Source organism: Mauremys mutica, chromosome 1 (assembly GCF_020497125.1).
Source record: "Mauremys mutica isolate MM-2020 ecotype Southern chromosome 1, ASM2049712v1, whole genome shotgun sequence".
NCBI lineage: Eukaryota > Metazoa > Chordata > Testudines > Geoemydidae > Mauremys > Mauremys mutica.
Window position 1 is genome coordinate 342,934,200 of NC_059072.1, and position 23,412 is coordinate 342,957,611.

General features: G+C 41.2%; 1 protein-coding gene across 1 annotated transcript in view; it reads left to right on the forward strand.

The window, feature by feature from the left end:
* SYTL2 (synaptotagmin like 2) overlaps window positions 1-23,412 on the forward strand; it is an 82,077-nt gene that overhangs the window by 14,805 nt on the left and 43,860 nt on the right. Inside the window, exons 2-3 of the mRNA XM_045020493.1 lie at window positions 8,520-8,991; window positions 22,169-22,317. Coding sequence (XP_044876428.1) covers window positions 8,891-8,991; window positions 22,169-22,317 — 250 coding nt within the window. The 5' untranslated portion in view covers window positions 8,520-8,890. The remainder of the gene's footprint in view (window positions 1-8,519; window positions 8,992-22,168; window positions 22,318-23,412) is intronic.

Genomic DNA, 23,412 nt, shown 5'->3' on the forward strand with positions numbered 1-23,412 from the left:
TCATTTCATAATTTACTTTTATTTTTAAAAATTCAACTGTCAAAACCAAAACATTGATTTAATTTTTTTGTCTAAATAAAATGTTTCATTTGACCTGAATAATATACAAACCTCTACCCCGATATAACGCTTTCCTCAGGAGCCAAAAAATCTTACTGCGTTATAGGTGAAACCGTGTTATATCGAACTTGCTTTGATCCACTGGAGCGCGCAGCACTCCCCCCCCCCTCCCGCCCCCTGGAGCGCTGCTTTACCACGTTATATCCACATTCGTGTTATATCGCATTGTGTTATGTCGAGGTAGAGGGATGTGTGTGTGTGTGTATATGTATGTATGTATGTATATATGTGTATATATATATATATGTGTATATATATATAATATAATTTTTAAAAAACTTCAATAGAACCATAACATCCATTATTCACTCAGGTATGCCAATTGCTTTCTGTTTTGACAGGTTGAAGATTGCTATATCACTATATTGCTAAGCTTTGTCTAAAACATCAATACTTGTCTTGTTATAACTGAGCAGGGTACTTGAGGCTTGTTGCTGAGGGTTTAACACTTTTCTCCATTATGGCCATTGTGAGCTGACCTCTGCTGGGCATAATTGCACAGAAATGTACCTGTTCTGTGTGTGGGAAAGTTTTTGATTAGGACATTCAAAAACTGAATGAAATATTTTAGTATACATGTGTTGACAAGGCTTATTTCAGTTTAGCCCAAAAATCAATATTGAGTTATGCAGAAAAGATCTCTAGATGCGGGAAGTGGGGAATAAATGACCGCTACTAGGAAATTCTTCAGCTCCCCTCGATTAAACATACGTGTTGGTGCACAACATACAGCAAGATAACCAAAGGCACTATTAGTATTCAGGCTTTATTAGCACTCCATTTGGATTTTATCATCATGCAAACATTCCGATAGCAACTGCTCATGCATGAGAGGTATAGAAACAGCTGGAGTGGTTCTGATGTGTGTATCTGCACCTCTTGTCTTTCTTTTTCTGTAAGATTTGGTCACTGTGGTTGGATTATCTGGGGCTGTGGCACAAAAGTTTCTCTGGGAAAGAAAACTAGGCAGAAAAAAAAAAGCTAGGTTCTATTTTTATATACCTATAGTTATAGATTCAGAGTGTTTGGGGAAAGGGAGTGGTTGCCTTTGCTCTTATGCCAGAACAGATAATCTAATCTGACCTCCTGCATAACATGGGCGGCTGATGCGTACCCAATGTTGTGAAGTACTTATTAATGTCTAATTTTTTTCCTTGGCTTCCTTAGTCTATAAAACGGGGATAATTCTATTTCCCTTTTGTGGGTGTTGTCAGGATAAACTTGATTAACTCTTGCATAGGACAACAGAGTTTGCTACATAGATGCAAATTGTTATTGCACACTCTGTTTCATCCCTAGTCCCTGTTCCCTTAAATACAATAAACTTGGCTTCCAGCTCATCCTGGTTACTGGCACTGGTATTTCATGGAGTTTAAGGAGCGCAGTAGTTCATAATGGAAAATATTTTACTTGAGAGCACATAAATACAACCTCCATTTTCATAAGAGAACCTGAGGGAACCCTGTTAGCTGAGCGCACCGTGTGCTGGGCAGAAATACAAGGGCTGCTTATCCGTGATTGTTCAAACCAACAGAAGGAGTTGGCTGCTCTGGGAAGCAGCATCCTTGCCAAAAGCCTGGCAGCCAGGAAGCGTAGGATTGGCTTCCAATTTGCTTGTGTAATTAGAAGGCATATGCTGGAGGGCAGCTTTCCCCAAATGAAATGCTAGCAGCTTGGATCAACCACATGAGGAATATTTGAAAAATGATATTGCAACGTACCACACTTAGGGACACTTCTAGGTTCCTGCATCCAAGGGGAGGGTTGGCTGACTTGGGGGCAAGGCAACATACGATAGGGCTTTGCTCCTCAATTTCAGGTCCTACAGGCAAGCTTAGAATCTGTCAATAGTAACTGCTTCAATGCTACTCTCCCCCCTTTCTCCTCCGCCCCCCCAACACACATGCGCGCGCACACATGGCATATGGATGTTTAAAACTATGGTGTGTGGGGTTACTGCACCTCGTTGGGTCTGGAACTGTGGGTAGCAGAATTCAAGACTTTCACTCAAACGCTGAGCTGAAAAAAGAAGTGGATCTGGATGTAACTTGTTTACAAGGTTCCACTCACTGGGCTAACTTGATTATGATGTTCGGAACCAGTTAAAGCCATGGATGAAAAATTAAAAGGCATATTTAAGTTTTGGGCAACATAGTCCATAGTACTGTTAACCCAAAAGCAGTCAAACGTCATAAATTACCCCCTCCCCCCACCCCCAATTGAGATTTGTGGATTTTTAAGCCAAACTTTTAAAAATAAATGCTGGGGTCTCTTTATTTAATTTCTGGTTCCTGAGCCTTTTAAATTGCGCCTGGTGTACATCTTCAGGTTTTCTATGCAACCATGTGAGCTGGAAACTTTTTTTTTTTTTTTTTTTTTAAACAGGAGCTGAGATTGTTACATTGTCACAAGCCTCCAGAAGCTGGAGCTGTAAGAAAAAACACCAAATATAGAGACTCATAATTTTGAGTTGGCAACACACTGAGAAACTGAACTTAGTAACAGCAAACTCTCTAGTTTCTGAAGAGATGCTTAGGAGGTAATACAGCACCTGTGTCAACTGCCATTACTTGCATTTAACCTGATACGGAGTGTTTGAGTTTGCCTCTATTCTGCACGGCAAACAGATGTGAAAAGTGGTTATGTCTTTATATCTTTTTAAGAACTATCATAAGGTTACAGGGAAACTGTTTTAGTTGCATTTGAAATCTCTTGAACCTGCCACCTACTTAGTTAACTGTACCATTTCTCAGGCCTAACTATATTTCACTCAATTAGTGGTCTAAGAACTCGATGTAACTGTGTTACTCTTTCAGTGACTGGTAGTATTTTTGGTGTCCATGAACTACAGAGATGGAATGGAGAGAGAAAAATACGGCATGCAACAGCTGTACCTGCACTGATGTGTCCGCACTTTTCAATGAAGTGTCAAGTTTTGCATCATGGATCAATTGTTCCTATCATTTGCACAAGACTTTTAAATGTTTTTTTGTTTTTGAGTTAATCCTTTCAAGAGAAATCATTGAATCATAATAAACATGGGTGGCAGGGAATTTAAAATTAAAAAATTTGTCTAGCACTCTTAAATCATTCCAGCTATGTTAAATAGCTGCTGATTGTTTTTTGAAAAGCTTACCCCTTTTCAGAATTCATGACATGGTGGACTAATATTTGTAGCCAAAGTCTTTTGTGAATTCTATTTTTTTTTACATGATTTGAAATACAGATGTGTCAAAATATTGCTGGCTTTGGAAATCTAGCTTTAAATTATGGTACTTGATATAGATCTAAGCCAACAGTTTCACTTCTTACTCCTGTATTAAATGTTGTTTGGAGGTGTTTTCTGCAACAAATTGCAGTCTTGTTCCAACTTGCACTGAATGAGCTCAGTATCTTTTCTGTGTGTGCAGCCAGGTGTTCTTTGCCGACTCAAGGAAACTACATGTGTGTTATGCTCCAGTTGTTACTAGTAATCAGCGTCTCCAGTGAGCTGCTGACTTGCTATCATGGCAAATGTCATGCAGTGTTTATACCATTTAGGTGTTTAGAGAAATTACTTACAATTTGGGTTACTTACAACTACTTATTCAGTGATCTCGGGTATCCAACTTCTTGAATGGTTTCCCGTGCCCATTTCTTATGTGAAGCATTACATTTCTCATTGCTAACCCAAGTGTTAAGTCACGAAGGGTGCACTTAAAGATCCTGCACCATTTAAGCCCAGGCAGGCTTTTGCCATTGACTTGAGTGGGAGTAGGAACAGGTTCTAAGTAAACAAAACATGAGGTAAAACTGAACACAGGATGAGGTTCATGTTTCAGCAGAGCAACATTCTTTTAAACAGTTTTCTTCTAAGATATTTGGAGGAGGATCAGCTAGTCTGTCTAATGTGAGCAGCAAAAGGCATACACAATTATACTGCAGCTATTTCAGTGCATCTAATATGCAGTCCTGGAGCCACATTCTTAAAGTACATTTCCCCATTCTTGAAGGAAGAGAGTGTAGTATCTTTCCATGAGTGGTGGCCTTTTGCCCTTGTTGATGGGGTTTGTTTGTTTTTTAAACAGGAACTCACTATTACTCGGTAGCAGTCACCTGTAGGAGAGGAAATCTCTGGAAGGAAAGTGGAATGATAGAGCTCTGAGACTGTAACTGCAGAGTGGTGAGCATCTGCTTGTAGCCACTCTCCAGCGTCAGGTCTGCACTCTGTCTAGCTGTTCAGCAGGGTTGTGTAGAGATTCAGGCCTCGCAGAATTGCTGTTTTAATAGGAAGAGGTGAGGTTCTGGTTTCTACAACTTAACTAACTACAACTTCAGGGAAGATGGATGAAGAAGTCCAGCCTGCTTAGTAAAGTGCTCTCTGCCCATCTTATTACATTTAAATCCTTTAAATTAAGATTTAAGATTTAACGCAAAACTTCTTCCTGTGTCTCCTCTTGTATTTCTCTTAGAATGGCCTTTTGTGGCAACATATCTTTCTACAACAGCCTTCTAAATACTTGGTTGTCCTAAGGCAAGTAGAAAATTACCTGATAATTCCAGTTCAGAGCTATCTGGGGATTTTGACTGCAACATAATTTACTCTGTGTTGGCAGATGTACACTTGCAATTAGGTCAAGGGCCTTGGATGTTAACACTACAGATGCTGGCTGGAGCTTGGTACATTATGACAGACACGCTTTGTCTGTGACCGTCAGAGTGGATCATGTCCATGCTTGTTTCTAAACTAGATGATTCGTCCTTCCAAGTGAAAGCAGGAAAGAATCATTTGAATTGGACTATAAATATGTATGTCAAGATCTGTAGGTGACCCAGAATCCACCTTAGGGAAGGGAGACCCAGATACGGTAATTGTTTTTTGAAGTCTTTAGGTCAGAGCTTCTTCACTAGAAGGGCCATAGTTGGCTGCCAAAAGATCCTCTAGATTGTCCACTGGGTTTAAAGTGGAATTATGGTAGAAAAATGGAAAAAAATGGCACCTTCTTCCTCTGGAATTCAAAGAATTTAGATGGAGTCTCCACCGGTTTGCTTCAGTGGTGTGTGTTTGGAGTTGGGGGAGTGGAGAGGCAGGCTGAAAAATCATTTACTGTACTGGACGATTGAATTGGACTCTCTTTTACCTTAGTGCATTGCCAACAGAGTAGTTGGCCAAATTGTAATTTCTGAACTTTATTCCTGGTAGCATTAAAAGACTGATTTTTTTCAGATTTTACGCTGTTTTGCAATGCTGGCTGCTTGGAAAAGTTGTAAACGGAGCAAAATTGATACAAAACTCATTAAAGAGAATAAATATGGTATCCTACAATGTCACTTCCTGAAACACGAGCAGGCATTAGCTTGGCTGCCGGTATCTTTTGCCTATAAGAGTAAGGACTGTTATCTGTTGAACTAAAGTTTTCTTGTTGTGTAATGCCAACATGATTATCTTGCTTTAATCCCCTGTTTCAGCCGTTTCTAGATTAGGTTGTCAAAGTGAGCAAACTTGGTGATCAGTCGCATGACTGGTTAATTAAACCATCACAGATTTGGAGATTCTGCCTGCCAGATGTTTGTGTCTAAGTGTAAGGCAAATGATGAGATGAGACAAGACAGGCAAAAAGCTCAGAATGTTGTTCCGACAGTCCTCTAATAAAGGTAGATATCCCAAGGGAGGAGGCCAGTTCACGTCCTATCTGCCAATAGTTTGAGACTTGTCTAGGTAATCTGAGGTTTTCATTGGGATTCCAGTTGTTTATTTCCCCATCTCTAACCACGTTTCACACTAGTATGACCAGTCATAGCTGGGGAATAGGCTCTCTGCCACTGCCTTCTTTTTTGCCCTTACTTTTCATTCCTTCCTAAGTTCGTGTCCAACTAGTCTTAGCCTCAAGAGTCAGGAATTGCCCTGCAAGCTAGCCATTCTCCATTTTGCCCTCTGTTCTGACTGTCTCCGGCATAGGGGCCGGAGCCTTGGTTGAAGAGAATAGAAACAAATCAGCCTTCAAGACTTCAAACTGTGCTTTATGGATGCAAGTTAACTGGGATTAAAATGGTGTGCTCTTGCAGAACCCTACACCACTGATTCCACGTAATGAGATGTGTGTGATAGCTCCAGTGTTTTATATTTTTGCTTTTTTTTTTTAAATTCCATATGCTCTCTCTAGTAATGGAGGGGGGCAGGCAGTGCCTCAACTTGGTCATATTTTATTATGTGATTATATAGTATTAATAATAAAAATCCTTACTGTGGAACTATATTGTAAAAGATCTGTGGAAAGCTAGGACTTCATGCACCATGTTATTCAACACTCCATCATGGCAGAAGGAATAGAACTCTGATGCCCCTGCTCTGGAAGCACGGGCTGCTACCACTTGAGCATAAGGAGAGTATAGTCACTAGCAGTATATGACCCATGACGTGTAGATAAGCAGTTCTGATACCCTCCAGTGGAGAGCAGTGGCTCACACATGCAGTAGAAGGCTTTTACTGTAAGGACAGGGAGGGTGCAAGGATGTTTCGTGCCCTAGGCGAAACTTCCACCTTGTGTCCCCCCTGCCCTCCCGCCCGAGCCCTGTGGCAGCCCTCTGCCCTAAGGTGCCCCACCCCGGGGCAGCTCCCCCCAGCCCGTGGAGCCATGCAGCAGCTCCCCGCCCCAGCTCACCTCTGCTCCACCTCCTCCCTGAGCATGCTGTCGCCGCTCCACTTCTCCCACCTCCCAGGCTTGCGGCGCCAATCAGCTGTTTGGCGCCACAAGCCTGGGAGGGAGAGAAGCAGAGCGGGGTGGCATGCTCAGGGGAGGAGGCGGAGCAGAGGTGAGCTGGGGCGGGGAGCGGTTCCCCTGCGTCCGCACCCCCACTTACTTGCCACAGGCGGCCCTCTCTGTGCCCCCCTGCCCCAAGTCCCTCCACCTAAATGACGACGACGACCAGGGCGGCCGAAGATCCAGCCGCTGCGGTTGCCGCCGAAGAACCCGAAATACCGCCCCCCAAATGCTAGTGCCCTAGGTGACCACCTAGGTCGCCTAATGGGTTGCACCAGCCCTGTGTAAGGAATTTAGGTTTGGCTAACCTGGGACCTGACCCTGTTGTTCGGGCAGAACTTTCACTAAAGTCATTGGGAGTTATATACATATTAAATGACAGGATTTTGACCACACCCTTGGAGAGAAGCTGGGAAGTTAACACGCCTTTCAAAGCTATTGCTGTCTCAGTCAAATCTGGGAAGCTGACTTTATAATTGTATAGTCTATTAACTTTTTAAAAAATTTAAAATAAAATCTTATAGAAACTGATGGTTTACCACAGTGTTTAGCACAACAGGGTGCTGGTCAATCACTGGGGCTCCTTGAGGCTATCAGAGTAGAAATCATAAAAATAATAAGCTTAGTGTTGCCAACTCTCAAAATTTCATCATGAGTATTGTGATATTGGATGTCTTTTTTTTAAAGCCTCAGACTTTCCTGGAGTCATGAATCTCAGCCTTCATTTAAAAACAGAAGTGTTGTGGGTTAAAATTTTTTTTAAAAAAAAAGACCTCATAGCTGCAGAGAAGGAATTGAAAACATGACCCAAGTGTATCTGACCTTCAAAGATCAGAAAGTAAATAAAAGTGTGTGTGTGTATATATATGTATGTATACACCTCTTGATTTTTGGGTGCCTGACTCACAATTTTTGAATGCCTGGAGATGGCAATACTGTTCATTCTATCTACCCAACTTGCCCGCACCTTTTTTCTGAGGGTCTTTGCAAATATCAGTAAATGACTGCTCAAATCTCCTGGTACATATCCTCATTTTACATAGGGGAAACTGAGGCACAGAGAAGCTAATGAACTTGCCCAAGGTCACGTAGGAAGTCTGAAACTAGACACTATTTCTGTCTCCCAGTCCATACTGCGCAGCACCAGACACAGAAGTCAGCAATAGTTTTATGGTTGTGATTTTGTTTCCTTAAATCATCTTAGTTTTAGTCGTCCTCTTCCTCTGATTTTAACATTTAACATCCAGGAGGAACTTATTCTCAACTTACATATTGGAAGATAATGGCATTGGCCAAAAATATGTTTTAATGACCATTTTGTTATAAGCTTGTGTAACACCGACAGACCCTGGTCATCGGTGGGCGGGCTCAAACTGGGGACCTTTGGAGCTTAATGCATGAGTCTCTACCACATGAGCTAAAGCTGTAGAGCAGAATCATTTTATCTCTCTCTCTAAGTGGTCTTGGTGCCACTAGATGGGACAGAACACCACACCCAGAAGGGGTGTGGTTTACACTTGCAAAACAGGCTTGACGTGACTGCTTCATTTGTGTTTCCCCCCCCCATACTGCAGATCTTGAGATGAGATATTTAAAAAAAAAAAATCTGCTCCCCTGCTTCTTAATGCTAGAGCTTATTCTTCCTTGTCTCTTTTGTAGGTGATGTCTGACTACAGCTGCTCCATGTTGGATTAACAGTATATGCCTGGTCAATGAACTGTTGTGTTATGAAGCAGAGCTGAGAGACTGGCACCTCTGCAACATGCATGTGATCTGAATAATCAGGAATGCAGCACTCTGTTGTGAAAGCCTCTTGCCCAGAGAAGCGCGTGCCATTTCTCCTACAAGAGAACAAAGTTAAGGGATTTTTATCCCATTGACTGTAGCCCAGTCCCAACGGTTGGAGTGTTTTGTGAATCCCACAGATCTGAGATTTCTGTCTCTTTTTTTGCACCTTTCACGTTGACTCCTGACCAGCCCCCACCAGGACTTCTAGGATTCTAAAGGCTTCTTTTAAATCTGTTAACAAGATGATTGACCTAAGCTTCCTAACGGAGGAAGAACAGGAGGCAATAATGAAGGTGCTCCAACGGGATGCAGAACTCAAGAGAAAGGAAGAAGAGAGGGTCAGGTAAGAGACTAAAGCGATCCCAGCCCACATAGACTCTTTGGCTAGTGCACGAGGCAGCTACCTGCTTGCAAGGAGGGATAAGCAGAAGGTTGTTTCTTTCCTTTTCTACATTGGGGGGGATCCTGTGGCTGTAGTTGCACCAGCACAAGCCCCTAGTGTAGACAGGCAGTGTTGCTTTTGGCCACAACTTTCATGGACGCAGCTTATCCTGGTTTCAAGCAGGAGTAAGCTGTGCTAGTGCAAACAGAAGCTTTATAGTGGCTTTGGACTGCTACCCGGACAGGTAAGTACATCTGTGACTGAAATCCAGTGTAGATCAGCCCTTAGCTTCCTTTGTGATAGAGTTGCTTGTGTACTAACTATATTGACTATCCAAGTCAGTTCAGGTGCTATGATAATGGTTTCCAGAAAAATGGGACAGGGAATCAAAAATCTGAAAAATTGGAATGTTTTATAAACACACATTTGCATTTGCAACTCTTTTCTGAGGTGGGATTTGAATTTCGCTCTTTAATTGTTTTTAAATGCAGCTGGTATCTCCAGGATCCCAGCTTTTTCCTTTAGTTGATGTTCCTCAGATACCCACATTTTATTTAAACACTCTGTAATGACACCAGGGGATGGTGCTCTTCTACCGAGGTCTTTCTTGCGAAGCATTCTGAGCGTGGGCATCTCAAATAGGGGGTGAGATGGTAGCCTGCTGCCTTGATGTGTAAGCTGCTTCCCTTTCTTCAGGAGAATAGTGCTGCCATAACTGCTGGTCTGCTGCCTCAGTCATCAGTTACTCGGCAGAGCTTTGGGTTGTACAGCTATGTCTGTATGTAGCAAAAACAGCGTAGAGATAGGAAACCAATAATTTTAGTGAAATAAGGATCTGGGATGAGAAACTTTTGTAGAAGGGCTGAATTTGAAAGCCATTACAGAATACATTCCTAACATCATAGAATATCAGGGTTGGAAGGGACCTCAGGATGTCATCTAGTCCAACCCCCTGCTCAAAGCAGGACAAATCACCATCCTAACAAGATGTTCTTAAAGGTCCAGTTCTTAGAAGTACCTGAAGGGGAAACTTAAACAATATTAACTACATAATTTTGCCTGTTGTCTCAGAAATGGATGTTGCTTTTGCATGTAGTGAGTTAGGATGGACATGTTTGTCTGTGCTGTAGATACGTCAGCACTAATCAAATCCTGGGATCGTTTTGCGTGATGCATGTCTCTGGGGGGAAGAAAAGGGGCGAATTTGGAATGAAAACCAAATCCCAAGGGGTTGAATGTGTTCAGGGTGGGTTTTGCTCAGGCGCCCAGCCATGAAAGAAGCATCTGGGGAAAGCAGCAATCACTGGAACACCAAATACAACACACTGCTGTTTTTAGTGGTCTGAACGTATCTCATGAGTTTTGATGCATTTGCTTTTGCCCTGTTCAAGATGGTGCGCTTTCATGAGCGTGGCTATATGATAATGTATCCGATAGTACAGTTGGCCTGTTTCATTACAGATATGGTTTATATCCTCATTAGAAAACAGTTTCTCAGAAGCCAGGCTGAGGAAGCTGGAAGCTTATGCCTCGAGTTGTCTACCGTGATCATGAACCATGACAAACTTGAATTCCTCTTCTTGTAAATAACTGCCTGGTCTTGGTCTTCAACTAAGTCTGGCTTCATGGCTGTGTAAATGTCACAGATTTAGATGTTTCTGAAGAGTTGAGATGAAGAATGTCATGTAAACATTACACCTTGACAAGGTGCTGAGGGGTGATTGTGGGTATATAATGGCAGTCTTATACTAATAATTTCTTATACTTCACATGATCTTTGTGCTGCTAGAGAGAAGATCTTAGTGTTGAAACTACGATAGCGATCTAATCTACCCACGATCTGCATATTGTGTGTTCTCAGCATGCTCATTGATTGATAATGTCACAAACACTTCTCAGAGCTGTTAATTCCCTTTAAGAGGAAATAGCTATAAAATTACACTGGATCCTGCCTGCACAGTTGATCTCTGCTAGCAGCACCCACTGTTGCTGGCCCGGAGCTGTGAAGATGCCCAGAGAGAATAGTAAGGTGGTGATGAGCAGGCTGGCCCATGCTTACCCCATCATTCCTTCCCACCTCCCATGGGTTCAGTGCACATGGACTACCTGCCTATACTCCTGCACCTTTGGGTAAGATTATAGAGTGACACCCCCCCAGCCAGCACAGTGGCACTGCAGATACTAGAGCCCCTCCTGCAGCTCTTCCTCTGCTGGTTGGAAACACACTAAAGAGTTGGGAATGGAGTGCGTGCTCCCCCCCCCTCCCGACCCCCCTTTCTGAAGCAAGATGTGTGGGGGGAGGGAAGAGGGCATTGTCTCCCCTTCAGAACCAAAAGAGACGGTGAAGGTCTTTCCACCTCCCAAACCTCAGACTCCACGTGGGGAAAAGTTTCCCCCCCCCACCTTGTCTGTGTGTGCAAAGTGTCCCCCCTCTTTCCTCCATCGCCCCATTTGGGGTGGGGCACAGGCACATTCATGCCACCATGGTTGGGAGTGGGGCAGGAGCATGGAGTTGTGAGCTCAGTGAGAGCTCCTAGCAGAGAACTGTCCAAAGACTTGACACTACTTTTCTCTAAATATACTATTTATTTCTGGAGGGAGGGGAAAGAGGAAGCTAACAAAATTAACCCTCTCCCCATAAGAAACACAATTGGGAGTAAAATTTGAAATCGGTCTCTGCTGTTCCCTGTTCTGGGATAGGGAAAGGGATCTTCACAGGGCCAGTGTAGTTGCCACACAGTGTGAGCTGCCCTGGCTGACAGTAAGGTAGGTTAAGGACAGAGCTCTGGTTTGGCTGCAGCGCGATCCCTAACTGCTCCTTACTATTTTGTGGCTCAGCGTAAATACAGCGTAGGGATCTTTCAGTAGATCGTAACGTACAAAAATACGCTGATGTCCTAAGTTCTAGACTGTGATTTGATGAGGTCACCTGTGGTAGAGTGACTGACCGCTGTCACCATGGTGTCTGGAGTAGCAAAATGTGACTGCTTTCACATTCGGATACCCTGCGTGGCTATGTGCCCGTCCTCCCCAGCAGAAGCCTTTGGAATCGCAGGCGATGTTGTCATGGCTTCTGCTCTCATTTGTTTACTCCTTCTGTAAATGGAGAGGGAGGCTAATGATATGGAAATTCTGATGTGACAGCAGCTCGGTCTGCAACCACTACCCATTGCACAGTGTGCTAGGGCCAAGTCCCTTAATATTTACCTTGGTGTGATGCAACCCTAAGGACTCTTATAACATAAGGATTTAAAAACAAAAAACCAACCCCAACTGTGGGCCTGATTCTGTCAAGTACCTCACAATCTCAACTCTCCCATAACTTTCAGTGCAAGTTAATCATGCTCAGAACCTGGTACGATTGGGTCTTTTATCCCAGTCTTCCTGTGACTGACTTTTCATTCCATTGCTCCAACAGGTTAGATTCTTTGTACTGAAATTTCAGGGTTGGCGAGAAGAGTGTATGTGGAGTGCTGACTAGCAGGGTGGATTTGTTTTAAATCAAGTCGATTTAAATCATGATTTAAATTAAATCACTAGTCAGGAAGATTTGATTTAATCATGGATTTCTACATAAAAGTGCGTTCTTGTTGGTTGTTATAAGCTTAATGCATATTCTTCACAACTCAGAGATAGTTGTAGGTTTCATTTTTACAAAGTAAACACTATACATTTTTAAAGTGATTTATTTTGAAAACTTTTCAGATTAGTTTTACAGCTATATCAGAAAATGAACGATTGTTTGGTTATTTTGTTTACCAGAGGTAACTGAAGCAGATAGTTCACCTCCCAGTGATTCATAAATATCTCCAATTCAACAGGTTAATCAATATTTGGAGGATTTTCTTGCCATGCTGTGTTAGGAGGAGAACATCACCAGACAGACATTTTAAATTGTTTTAGTTAACTAAAACAACAGCGTTATGTATTCTGGATTTTTTTTCTTCAACAGCAAACATAATATTTTAACAAAACAAGCATATGAATTTTTGAGTGTAGTTTAACATTTAAAGTTTTTTTTAAAATCAGGTTTGTTTCTGTTAAAATTAACTAAAATAGTTAAATATTAAAAAAAATAAAAATTAAATAGACTGTCAGCCAAGTCAACATGAGATACGTAAAATATTGGCTTCTGCAGCTAACTCAGTCGTCTTCACCTTCATTTTCCTGTTTGTTCATAATCTGGAAAAGAAAAACAAGCTTTCCTGCTTTTTCAGGTTCCAAACGATTTCTCAATTTGGAATGAATTAGTCCAAAGGAAGAAAATATTCTTTTTACACTGGCAGAAGAAGCTACTGCTGTTAAAAGTGAGATTATTACTTCAACAGTCTCTGAATCCAAGTGCTCAAGTGACTTCCATCAGTTCATGGTGTGACTTTTTTTAAAACATCAGCAAACATATATTTCTTGAATGGTTCACCCTTAGCTCTGAAGTTTATTATAGTTGGCATTATGGAGAGATGATTGCTGGATGTCCATGTCGTAGCCAATTCCTCTTCTGCAGCAGTTAAGGTTTGACCCTGGTACCGAGTATTGAGAATATTTGCAAGAAAATGAGCTGGAGATAGTGCTTGTCCCATTCGTTTTTTTTAATACTTGTAATTTAACTGTCATTGCATATTTCTCTTTTTAAGATCTCACTCAATTCCTTCCAAATTTCAACAGTGTCAGCAGTAAAACAGCTATTTCCTTGAATTTTGTTCAAGGCTGCAGAAATAGGCGTCAGGGTACTCAGCATGCATTGAACATTTCTCTTAAGCCCAATGTTGAGAACTTTGGCTGTGGCAGTGCCATCTATTTTTTCATGATTTTGCTCACAAACTGTCATCAGATTAGGCCAGGTCTTGATATAATGCTCAGAACAGTCCACCACTGAGTTCCATCGCACGTCTTGTGGGAGAGTTAGCTTGGTTCCTCCCACTTTTTTCAGAGCAGCTACTGCAAAGTGGTTATTACAGAAGTATTTTGCAATTTCAACAACATTAGCCTTTATTTCTGGAACACTGAAGTCTTTGGCTAGGAGGTGCATCATATGAGCACTGCAACCATATATTAGCAGCTTGGGACTCTCTTCACTCTTTCTTCTAAATAATTTCTTCTCATCTTGGATACATTTGCAGCATTGTCTGTGACCAAGATGCATACTAGACATTTGAATTTTTTTTCACAGTTTGTTATAGCTTTTACTGATGATACTTGTAAGTATTCTGCTGTGTGTATTTCCTGATACATCAATTGTTTCTGTAAGGAAGACATTCCCTTCTTCTGTTGTCACACAAGCACATACCACAGGATCGTTGTGGACATTGCTCCACCCATCAAGACTCAGGTTAACAATTTTACCCTGTATACCTTTTGCACACTGCTCAATTTCTCTTTCATACACTTTATCCAGCAATTTGCCTGTGACATCTGCTCTGTTGGGTGGACTGTATCCTGGTCTTAATGACTGAACCATGTTAATGAAGTGTGGGTTCTTAACCATACGGAAAGGAGAGTTTGTTGCATAAACAAACAGGGCAATTTTTTCATCCATTACCTCTTTTTGTAATTTGCTGGTTCTTATCACAAACTTATCTACGGTTGTTTCTGGGTTACCTAGTGAGGTGGTGGAATCTCCTTCCTTAGAGGTTTTTAAGGTCAGGCTTGACAAAGCCCTGGCTGGGATGATTTAGTTGGGTTTGGTCCTGCTTTGAGCAGGGGGTTGGACTAGATGACCTCCTGAGGTCCCTTCCAACCCTGAGATTCTATGATTCTATGATGATGGAGATTTTTTCCCCCCTTTTTTGCTACAGGTGGCTATGTGACATACATAATGTGACTGAAACACTATCGTTGGCAGATAACTCTGAAACTATAGAAAATGATGGTAATCTTGAAGGTGGATAGTCTTCAGAATCCTATATGTTGAGGATGGATTCTCCTAACCAAAATAAGTCAATGCAATTATTTAATAATTATTACCATTACATTCACTGAGACTCAGTACTACTTTAAAGGTGAAATTATAAAAGAAAGATCTGCCTATTTCAGCTATGTATTTTTTATCACAACTGCATCTAAAATGATAGTACCATAGAGCAATGCTTCTCAAAGTCGGGCTGCCGTTCGTTCAGGGAAAGCCCCTGGCAGTCCGGGCCGGTTTGTTTACCTGCCGCGTCCGCAGGTTCAGCCAATGGGGGCTGTGGGAAGCGGCGTGGCCGAGGGATGTGCTGGCCGCCCTTCCCGCAGCCCCCATTGGCCTGGAGCAGTGAACCGCAGCCAGTGGGAGCCATGATTGGCCGAATCTGCGGATGTGGCAGGTAAACAAACTGGCCCAGACTCTGTGTACACAAATTTGCAGAGGGACAATAGGGTTGAAGTCTTATTTCTCACCTCTGTATATTATTTTAAAACATTTTTTGCTGTTAACAAGCATGTTATCTCTGGACACACAAATCCACAGTTTGAGAACTGCAAAACTAAGCATCTCTGATGGTATCTTCTAGACTGAGCACTGAGTCCCATTGGGGAGATAGAAAGATTAACCTAAATAATCTATACAGCAATCTATAATTGAGTCCCTAATCCATGAACTATTGGAACTCATTTACAAAACTTTTTCATAAACATTCCATGAATACATTGTCTCATACTGTAGAATTAGAATTTACAATCCCTATTCCATGATGAGATATCTTTGTGCTATAATGTATCTTAATTAAAACTATCTTTAGATAAAATGCTTTTTAAGGAAAAAACTATCAAAAATCCAATTAAAATAAAAAAATCTGATTTTTAATTTTTTTAAATTAATTTTTATCCACCCTGCTGCGTTGTGAAAGACTAAACTGCACTGTATGTACTGCATTAAATTAACAGCCAATTGTACATTGCAATGGGCTAGAAATTAATGTGCATATGGCAACTTCCATCCCAATAGATCACTAAGCTCTTGAAGTACATACAGTACAGTTGAAATGCAGTCACATTTGGGGTATGGATGGCAGTGTTTAAGGGATACATCACATGCTGTACAACAGGCAGAGATACCTTTGAATGACAAATCACAATGTTCACAGGTGTCCACAAACTGGGTGTGTCTCATTTTGTGGGTGCCCAACTTGAGATCCTGGCACTGAGCACTCACAGCAGCAACTGAGTCCATGGGGTCTGTGATTTGAACATATGAAGTACTCCTATGTATTGCTATTTATTCTGTAAAAACCTGGTTCTAGGTGTGTCAAATTGGGCACCCCAAGTTAGTGGATACTTAATCTCTCAGCCTCCATTCCCCCTCATAAAATGGGGATATACCCCCCTCATATCACAGGGCACCCTTGTTTCTCTATCTATGCTTTAGAAACATCAGATCTAATCCTGGGGTAGTTTTGCATGTTGCATGCCTCTGTGTGGGGGATGAAAAGTAGGTATTTGGAATGAAAACCTTATTACAAGGGATTGGAGTGTTCAGGGTGGGGTTTGCCCAGGAACACAGCCATGGAAAGAGCATCTGTGAAAATAAATTCATTTGTTTGTGAAGCACTCAGATACTGTAGTGATGAGTGCCATAGAAAAGCCTATGAGGAAATTAATAATTCTGTCTTCAGGATTTAAATACTGCCCAGTAAATGAGGCCTCAGACTATACATTGAACAATGAGGCTAAAATTAAATACAGTAGAACCTCACAATTACAAACACCGTGGGAATGGAGGTTGTTCGTGGCTCTGAAATATTTGTAACTCTGAACAAAATATTATGGTTGTTCTTTAAAAAGTTTACAACTGAACCGTGATTTAACACAGTTTTTAAACTTTACTATGCAGAAGAAAAATGCTTATTTTAACCATCTTAATTTAAATGAAACAAGCACAGAAATAATTTCTTTATCTTGTCAAATCTTTTTTTAAATGTTCCTTTTTGTAGTTTTAGTAGTTTGTATAACACAGTATTATATTTGCCCCTTTTTGGGAGGGTGGTGGGGTGTGTGTGTCTCTGTTGCTGCCTGATTGCATACTTCCAGTTCCAAATGAGGTGTGTGGTTGACGGGTCAATTTGTAACTCTGGTGTTTGTAACTCTGAAGTTCTACTGTAGCTACTCATTGGTTGAGCACAGTCCATCAAGTATACTGAATGAGGGAGGAGTCCTATAGAAAAACCCATATGAGATTGTGTAATAATTGATTGTATCATAATTAGGGATGTCGATTACTTGCAGTTAACTCACATGATTAAGTCAAAAAAATTATTCGTGATTAAAAAAAAATTAATTACCATTAATTGCACTTTAAACAATAGAATACCAATTGAAGTCTATTAAATATTTCGGATGTTTTTCTACATTTTCAACTATATTGATTTAAATTACAACTCAGAATACAAAATATACAGTACTCTACATTATTTTTATTATAAATATTTGCACAGTAAAAATGATAAAAGAAATAGTATTTTTCAATTCACCTCATACAAGTACCTTTGCAATCTCTTTATCGTGAAAGCGGAACTTACAAATGTAGATTTTTTTTTTAAAATTTTTGTTACATAACTGCACTCAAAAATTCAGAGGACGTGCTTCCATGCTGATGACGCTCGTTAAAAAAAGCGTTAATTAAATTTGTGACTGAATTCTTTGGGCAAGAATTGTATGTCTCCTGCTCTGTTTTACCTGCATTCTGCCATATATTTAATTTTATAGCAGTCTTGGATGATGACCCAGCATGTTGTTCGTTTTAAGAACACTTTCACTGCAAATTTGATAAAACACAAAGAAGGTACCAATGTATTTGGTCAGCTTCTTGAGAAAGGAATGTGCAAATTAAGTGCCCAGTCAAGAAGCACTTAAGGGTCCATGGATCTTGGAAGGCTCCAATCCACATAAGAAGTCTGCATGAGGACATTCAAGGTAGCAGGTAATTAATGGCTGCTGCCTGTAAAAACTGAGTCATGCATGGACATGTGACTTGCCCATGTGACTCCATCTTGGAGCTGGACTTTGCATAGGAGAGAGGAGATGGTCTCCACCCACAGGAGAGAGTCTATTTAAGCTATTGGTAGACCCCTCCATTTTGTCTTCAGCTGGCTCAAGAGAGAGCCTCTCCATCCCCAGGGATACCTGAAAGAAACTGGAACAAAGGACAGTAAATACAGGGGATGTGCATGATTGCTGGACCCAGACTAGAAGGAGACTAGTCTGTAAAAGGAAGCTTACTGGGTGAGGTTTTTATCTGCATTCAGTTTTCTTAGACATAGACTTGCGTGTTCTGTTTTATTTTGCTTGGTAATTCACTTTATTCTGTCTGCTATTACTTGGAACCACTTAAATCCTACTTTCTGTATTTAATAAAATCACTTTTTACTTATTAATTAAGCCAGAGCATGTATTAATACTGTACATATCTCTCTATCAGTGTTATAGAGGGCGAACAATTTATGAGTTTACTCTGCATAAGCTTTATACAGGGTAAAACGGATTTATTTGGGGGTTGGACCCCATTGGAAGTTGGGCATCTGAGTGTTAAAGACAGGAACACTTCTTAAGTTGCTTTCAGTTAAGTCTGCAGCTTTGGGGCACGTGGTTCGGGGCACGTGGTTCAGACAATGGGTCTGTGTTAGAGCAGACTGGCGTGTCTGGCTCAGCAAGACAGGGTGCTGGAGTCCCAAACTGGCAGGGAAAGCAGGGGCAGAAATAGTCTTGGCACATCAGTTGGCAACCCCAAAGGGGTTTCTGTGATCCAACCCGTCACACCACGATCCTAGTTGCTTGTACTTGTATTCCCTGATTAGACTAGGAGCCTCTTGTGTTAATCTCACCAACATCCTAAAACTGCCATTGGTTATCTTAGCCCTTGGCTATAGGAGGGGTTATCCCAGTTCTGCATATGATGGCTATATGGACTAGATTTGGCTGGAAGGCCTGCATTTTGCACACTTGTAGAATGGGATGGTGGTTTCTTTCTTTCATTGCCTGTTCTGTGAGATCACTCACTAAAGGATGTGTCACAGGGTGGAGTAGACAGTGTGTGATTCGAACCAGGCTGGTTGAGTCTAGTTCAGCCTTGTTTAACTCGCCCAAATGTCTCTCCACTAACTCTCCTTGGTATTGGTCCCGATGTTGATGTCCTAGCATGTACATGAGTAACTCACATTAAGATTGAGTTACATGCCTGTAGGGAGAAGAAAGCAGATCTCCGGAAGCGCTCACAGTGGCGTGCTTTATGTTTCATAAAGCCCCATTCATAGAAACAGGGTGACCCTGCTAGGAATCCTGTTGTTGGGCAGGCTACTATACAGAACTTAAAATGCCTCCAATTCATGTGACAGACACATACAAATGCAAATAAAAAAAAAACAAACCTAAATTTAATAAACTTGGATTCTCATTCACCCTAACTGACGTAGCTGTGTTCCGTTGTGACTGGTCTCATGTATGCAAGGGGGTATCACACCGTAACTGGCAGATAATGCACAGCGGGTCTGGAACAGACTCATTTGGGTGTGAATTTAGTACTTTTCTAAAGGGCCAGACTGACAGCCCCTGAGGTGGAAATCCAGTGAGCCACAGAGCAGCCATAGCACAGGCAGTGCCAGGGCAAACTTCCCCATGTTGCCCTACTATCATGAAGCATCAATGTCTGGAAGCTGTGACTAGAACCAATGATTTGCGGGTTAAAGCCAGACAAATTCAAATTAGAAATAAGGACCACATTTTTAATAGGGAGGGTTATCAACATTGGAACAAACTATCAAGGAAAATGGTGGAGTCTCCATTTCTTGAAGTCTTCTCACCAAGACTGGATGCCCTTCTGGAAGTTGTGCTTTAGCCAAACAAGTTATTGGATTCAGTACAGGAGTAAGTGGATGAAAGACCTAATGGACCCTTCTGGCTTTAAAGGCTATGAAATCCATGTCACAACTCTGACCTTGGAGGCAGTGCTGTAGCAACCCATCCTGCGAACCCTGCAGCTGCAGGGGGCTTCAGATACAGTCTGTAGTTTCAAGGCTATTTTGATTGATGTAGAGCAGACCAAATGTAGTGCAGTTATGGAATACTTGGAATTATATGGTCCTTTGCATGCTCAAAGTGCTACTGTAGATGTGACGTATACAGAAGAAGAGAGGACTCATGGTGGTTGAACTCCTTAGGCACATACACTGTGTTCCCTACAGAGATGGTGTATTCCATAGCCGTGACCAGTTGAGAAACACCCCAACCCAACTTGAAGTAACAGAGATTGTTGCTGGGGTGAGCTTTTGCCTTTCTGCTTTACAGTTGCAGTTACTTGTTACATGTTGTGCTGCTATTTAAAATTAGGTGCACCGTGCGTATGAATGCTCTTTGATTGTAAAGAGTAACAAACTTAATAAGGAATTTTATTATATATCGTATGGACTGCAGTGCTCCAAGTCCCCTGTCAAGATCACTAGATCAGAGAGGGCAAAGGCCTCACAGCCCTTAATCTGGGGGAGTGTAAAAAGTTGCTTTCAATTAATTGTTATATTGCCTTTCAATTTAGTTGAATGTCCTCTTGTTGTTGTTGTTTGATGATTGGTGGCGGCTTATGGGAATAGCGATATAGCCACAAAATTCTTGAAACTCATGAGAAAAGCCATGTTCACATTGGAAATATGGTGAAGTGGAGAGAACTGAAACTGTGACTGAAAACTTAATCTGTAATTAACCAGACTTCACAATCATTGCTTGAAATTGAGAGGCAACACTTGCGAGGTGTATTTGAAAGAATTGCGGCCATTGTTCTTCACTCAGCTGAAGGGAACTTAGTGTTTTGTGGATAAATGGAAAAACTTAAGTGTGGAAATGGAAACTTCTTAGGCCAAGTTGAGTTAATGGCTAAATTTGAGCCTGTGATAATGGGAACATGTAAAATGGACCTTCACTAAAGAAGAAAGACACAACTACTTAAGCCCAGCAATACAAAATATTATTTTGAAGTTATCTCAAAAGGTAACAGGTACAATTATTAACATCATAAGATGAAATATTAATCCATTATTTTGGACATCATATCTGATATCAGCCACAAGGAACAAATGTGTCTCATTTTTAGGTATGTTAAGATCCAAGAGACAGAAGTCAATATTGAAGAGCACTTCCTGTCATTTCTGAATGTGCAGGAGACTACTGGAAAGGCTCTGTCAGATGAGATTCTTCTGGAGTTATCGAGACATAGTATGACATTTGATAATTGCAGAGAACAGGGCTATGATGATAGAGCTGACAGGAAAGGACAGCATAAAGGTGTGCAAGCTTGTTTAGTTCAAAAGAACAAAAAGACACTTTTTTTGTTCCTGGTTGCTGCTTTTCCTTAAATCTAGTGTTGAGTGATGCAACAAATTCCACAGACTGAACCCCAGCAAGGTCAATGCAGTCCTTAAACTTTCCAAGATAAAGAACCAGAATTTATAGGTTAAAAGTCTTGTGGACAAGGCTTTACCCTCATCTGCTTTATACATACTAAAGAGTTTTCGTGATGCTCTTCTCATGAATAGAGAGATGGCCTCAGTGCCCCGTCCAAGACATTTCTTCTCTTTTGCTTCTGAGCACTGTGCTAAGTGTCAGTTTGCCTGGCTGCTGCCCACTACTAGAGAGATGACGGCACTTCAGTAGTGGGTGCAGTGAGAAGTGTATATACAATAGTGAAGGTTAGGTGCTTGGCCTTTTCATTTATACAGTGCCCCATCTTTGTATTCTCTGACCAGTTATTTTCCCCTCATTAATCGTAATAGGAGTATACAATGGCATGCAGCCATGGTCAACACGGAATAGGCTAATTCAACTCTTCTGGTTGAGGAAAGACTGAACAAGGATTTCATGAGTGAACCTATGACAACTGCATTTTTAAAGCAGATGTTCTGCCTAATCTAATAGGAGTAGGAAGAAGAAATGAAGCAGCAGGAAAACTGACTGTTAAAAAGCTAATACCATTGCTGTATATTTTCCCATTTATTATATAGCCTTCAGTACTGATGAGAGCCAGAGGCCCCTTCCTTCTTTCCTTCCTTCCTTCCTTCCCCCTCCAGCCTCAATCACCAAAGGTTTGGTCATTCTTATCTGACCTAGTATTTCCTATCCACAGCTACTGTGGCTGACTTTATTTTATTCACACAAATAAGTGCAATCTTTTCCCCTTTTGCAGGCATTTACCAGAAAAAATTAAGAGTGACAATCAGCTAAAGAATATGAGCGGGCAGTGGTTTTATGAAGCAAAGTCAAAGAGGCACAGAGATAAAATACACGGAGCAGATATCATTAGAGCATCGATAAGAAGGAAACCCACAACATTAGGTAAGTTTATTTCGGGGATCCTGTATAGTGACGATCCTCTTAGTTAGTGCACCTAAGAAGGTGCTGTACAAAAATAATGCAATATCCTCCTGAGCAAGAATTGGGGTAGAAGAGGTATGTTTGCTGTTTATTGTGTGAAGTACGTTCTTTCAGTACATCCTGTTAATACTAACTACAAAGGTGGATGGGAAGGATTGTCTTGTGCTTCCAGAATTGGACCCTTTCACCGGGGTTCTGTTCCCAGCTCTGCCGACGGCTCCTTATGTGACCCTGAGCATATCATAAGGGCTCAGATGACCTCTGATTTGGGATGCCCCAGCTTTTGGTGCTCAACTTGAGACCCCTGAAGTCTGGTGCTTTTTATTTGTGGTAGGTGATCAGAGATGAGCAAGCAGGTACTGAATTCCATTTGAAGCATCTATTCATGGGGTAACATCCCTGTGGCAAAAGGAAGTACTGTGCTGTTAATTAAGGTGTTAGTAAAATGGCTTATTCATCTGATCACGCAATTTAAGTCCCAAAAAACTTTATTCATTACTAATGCATGCATAAGGGTATATTCTTTTCTCTAAACTTAATATCTTGTCTCATGTAGTTTTTATTATGCAAACAGCTCTGAGCATTGGAAGATTATTTCTGTAATTAATTGAGTTTAGTACATCTTTCTGAGAGAACCTGTAAAAATAAGGTACTTCTGTTGTCAGCATTTGATGGAACTTGTGACCCTTATTCTTAGCTTGGATTCTATTTGATTAGTCTGTGTGCTTACGTAAAGTCATTTGCTGTGCTAGAAAATTTACCTATGTCAGTTCCATGGACTTCAAAGTAGCAAATGTGTATAACTAAAACTCATCCCTGTTTCTGAACTGCATGTGAATGTTTGTGAATTATCCTGCCTTAATTCTTATTAAATTGATTCGCCTATCCTTAGTGCAAGTGTAAAATCAAATATGGAGATCATGTTTGGATAGCGGTAGCCTGATCACTTTGAAAAGTACTCTTGTCTGTCTGTGTGAACAAAAGAAGGCCTAAAACAAGGAGAAATACAGGGGACCAGAAATGGGCAAGAAGAAAGCTCTTTTCGTTCTTCCTAAT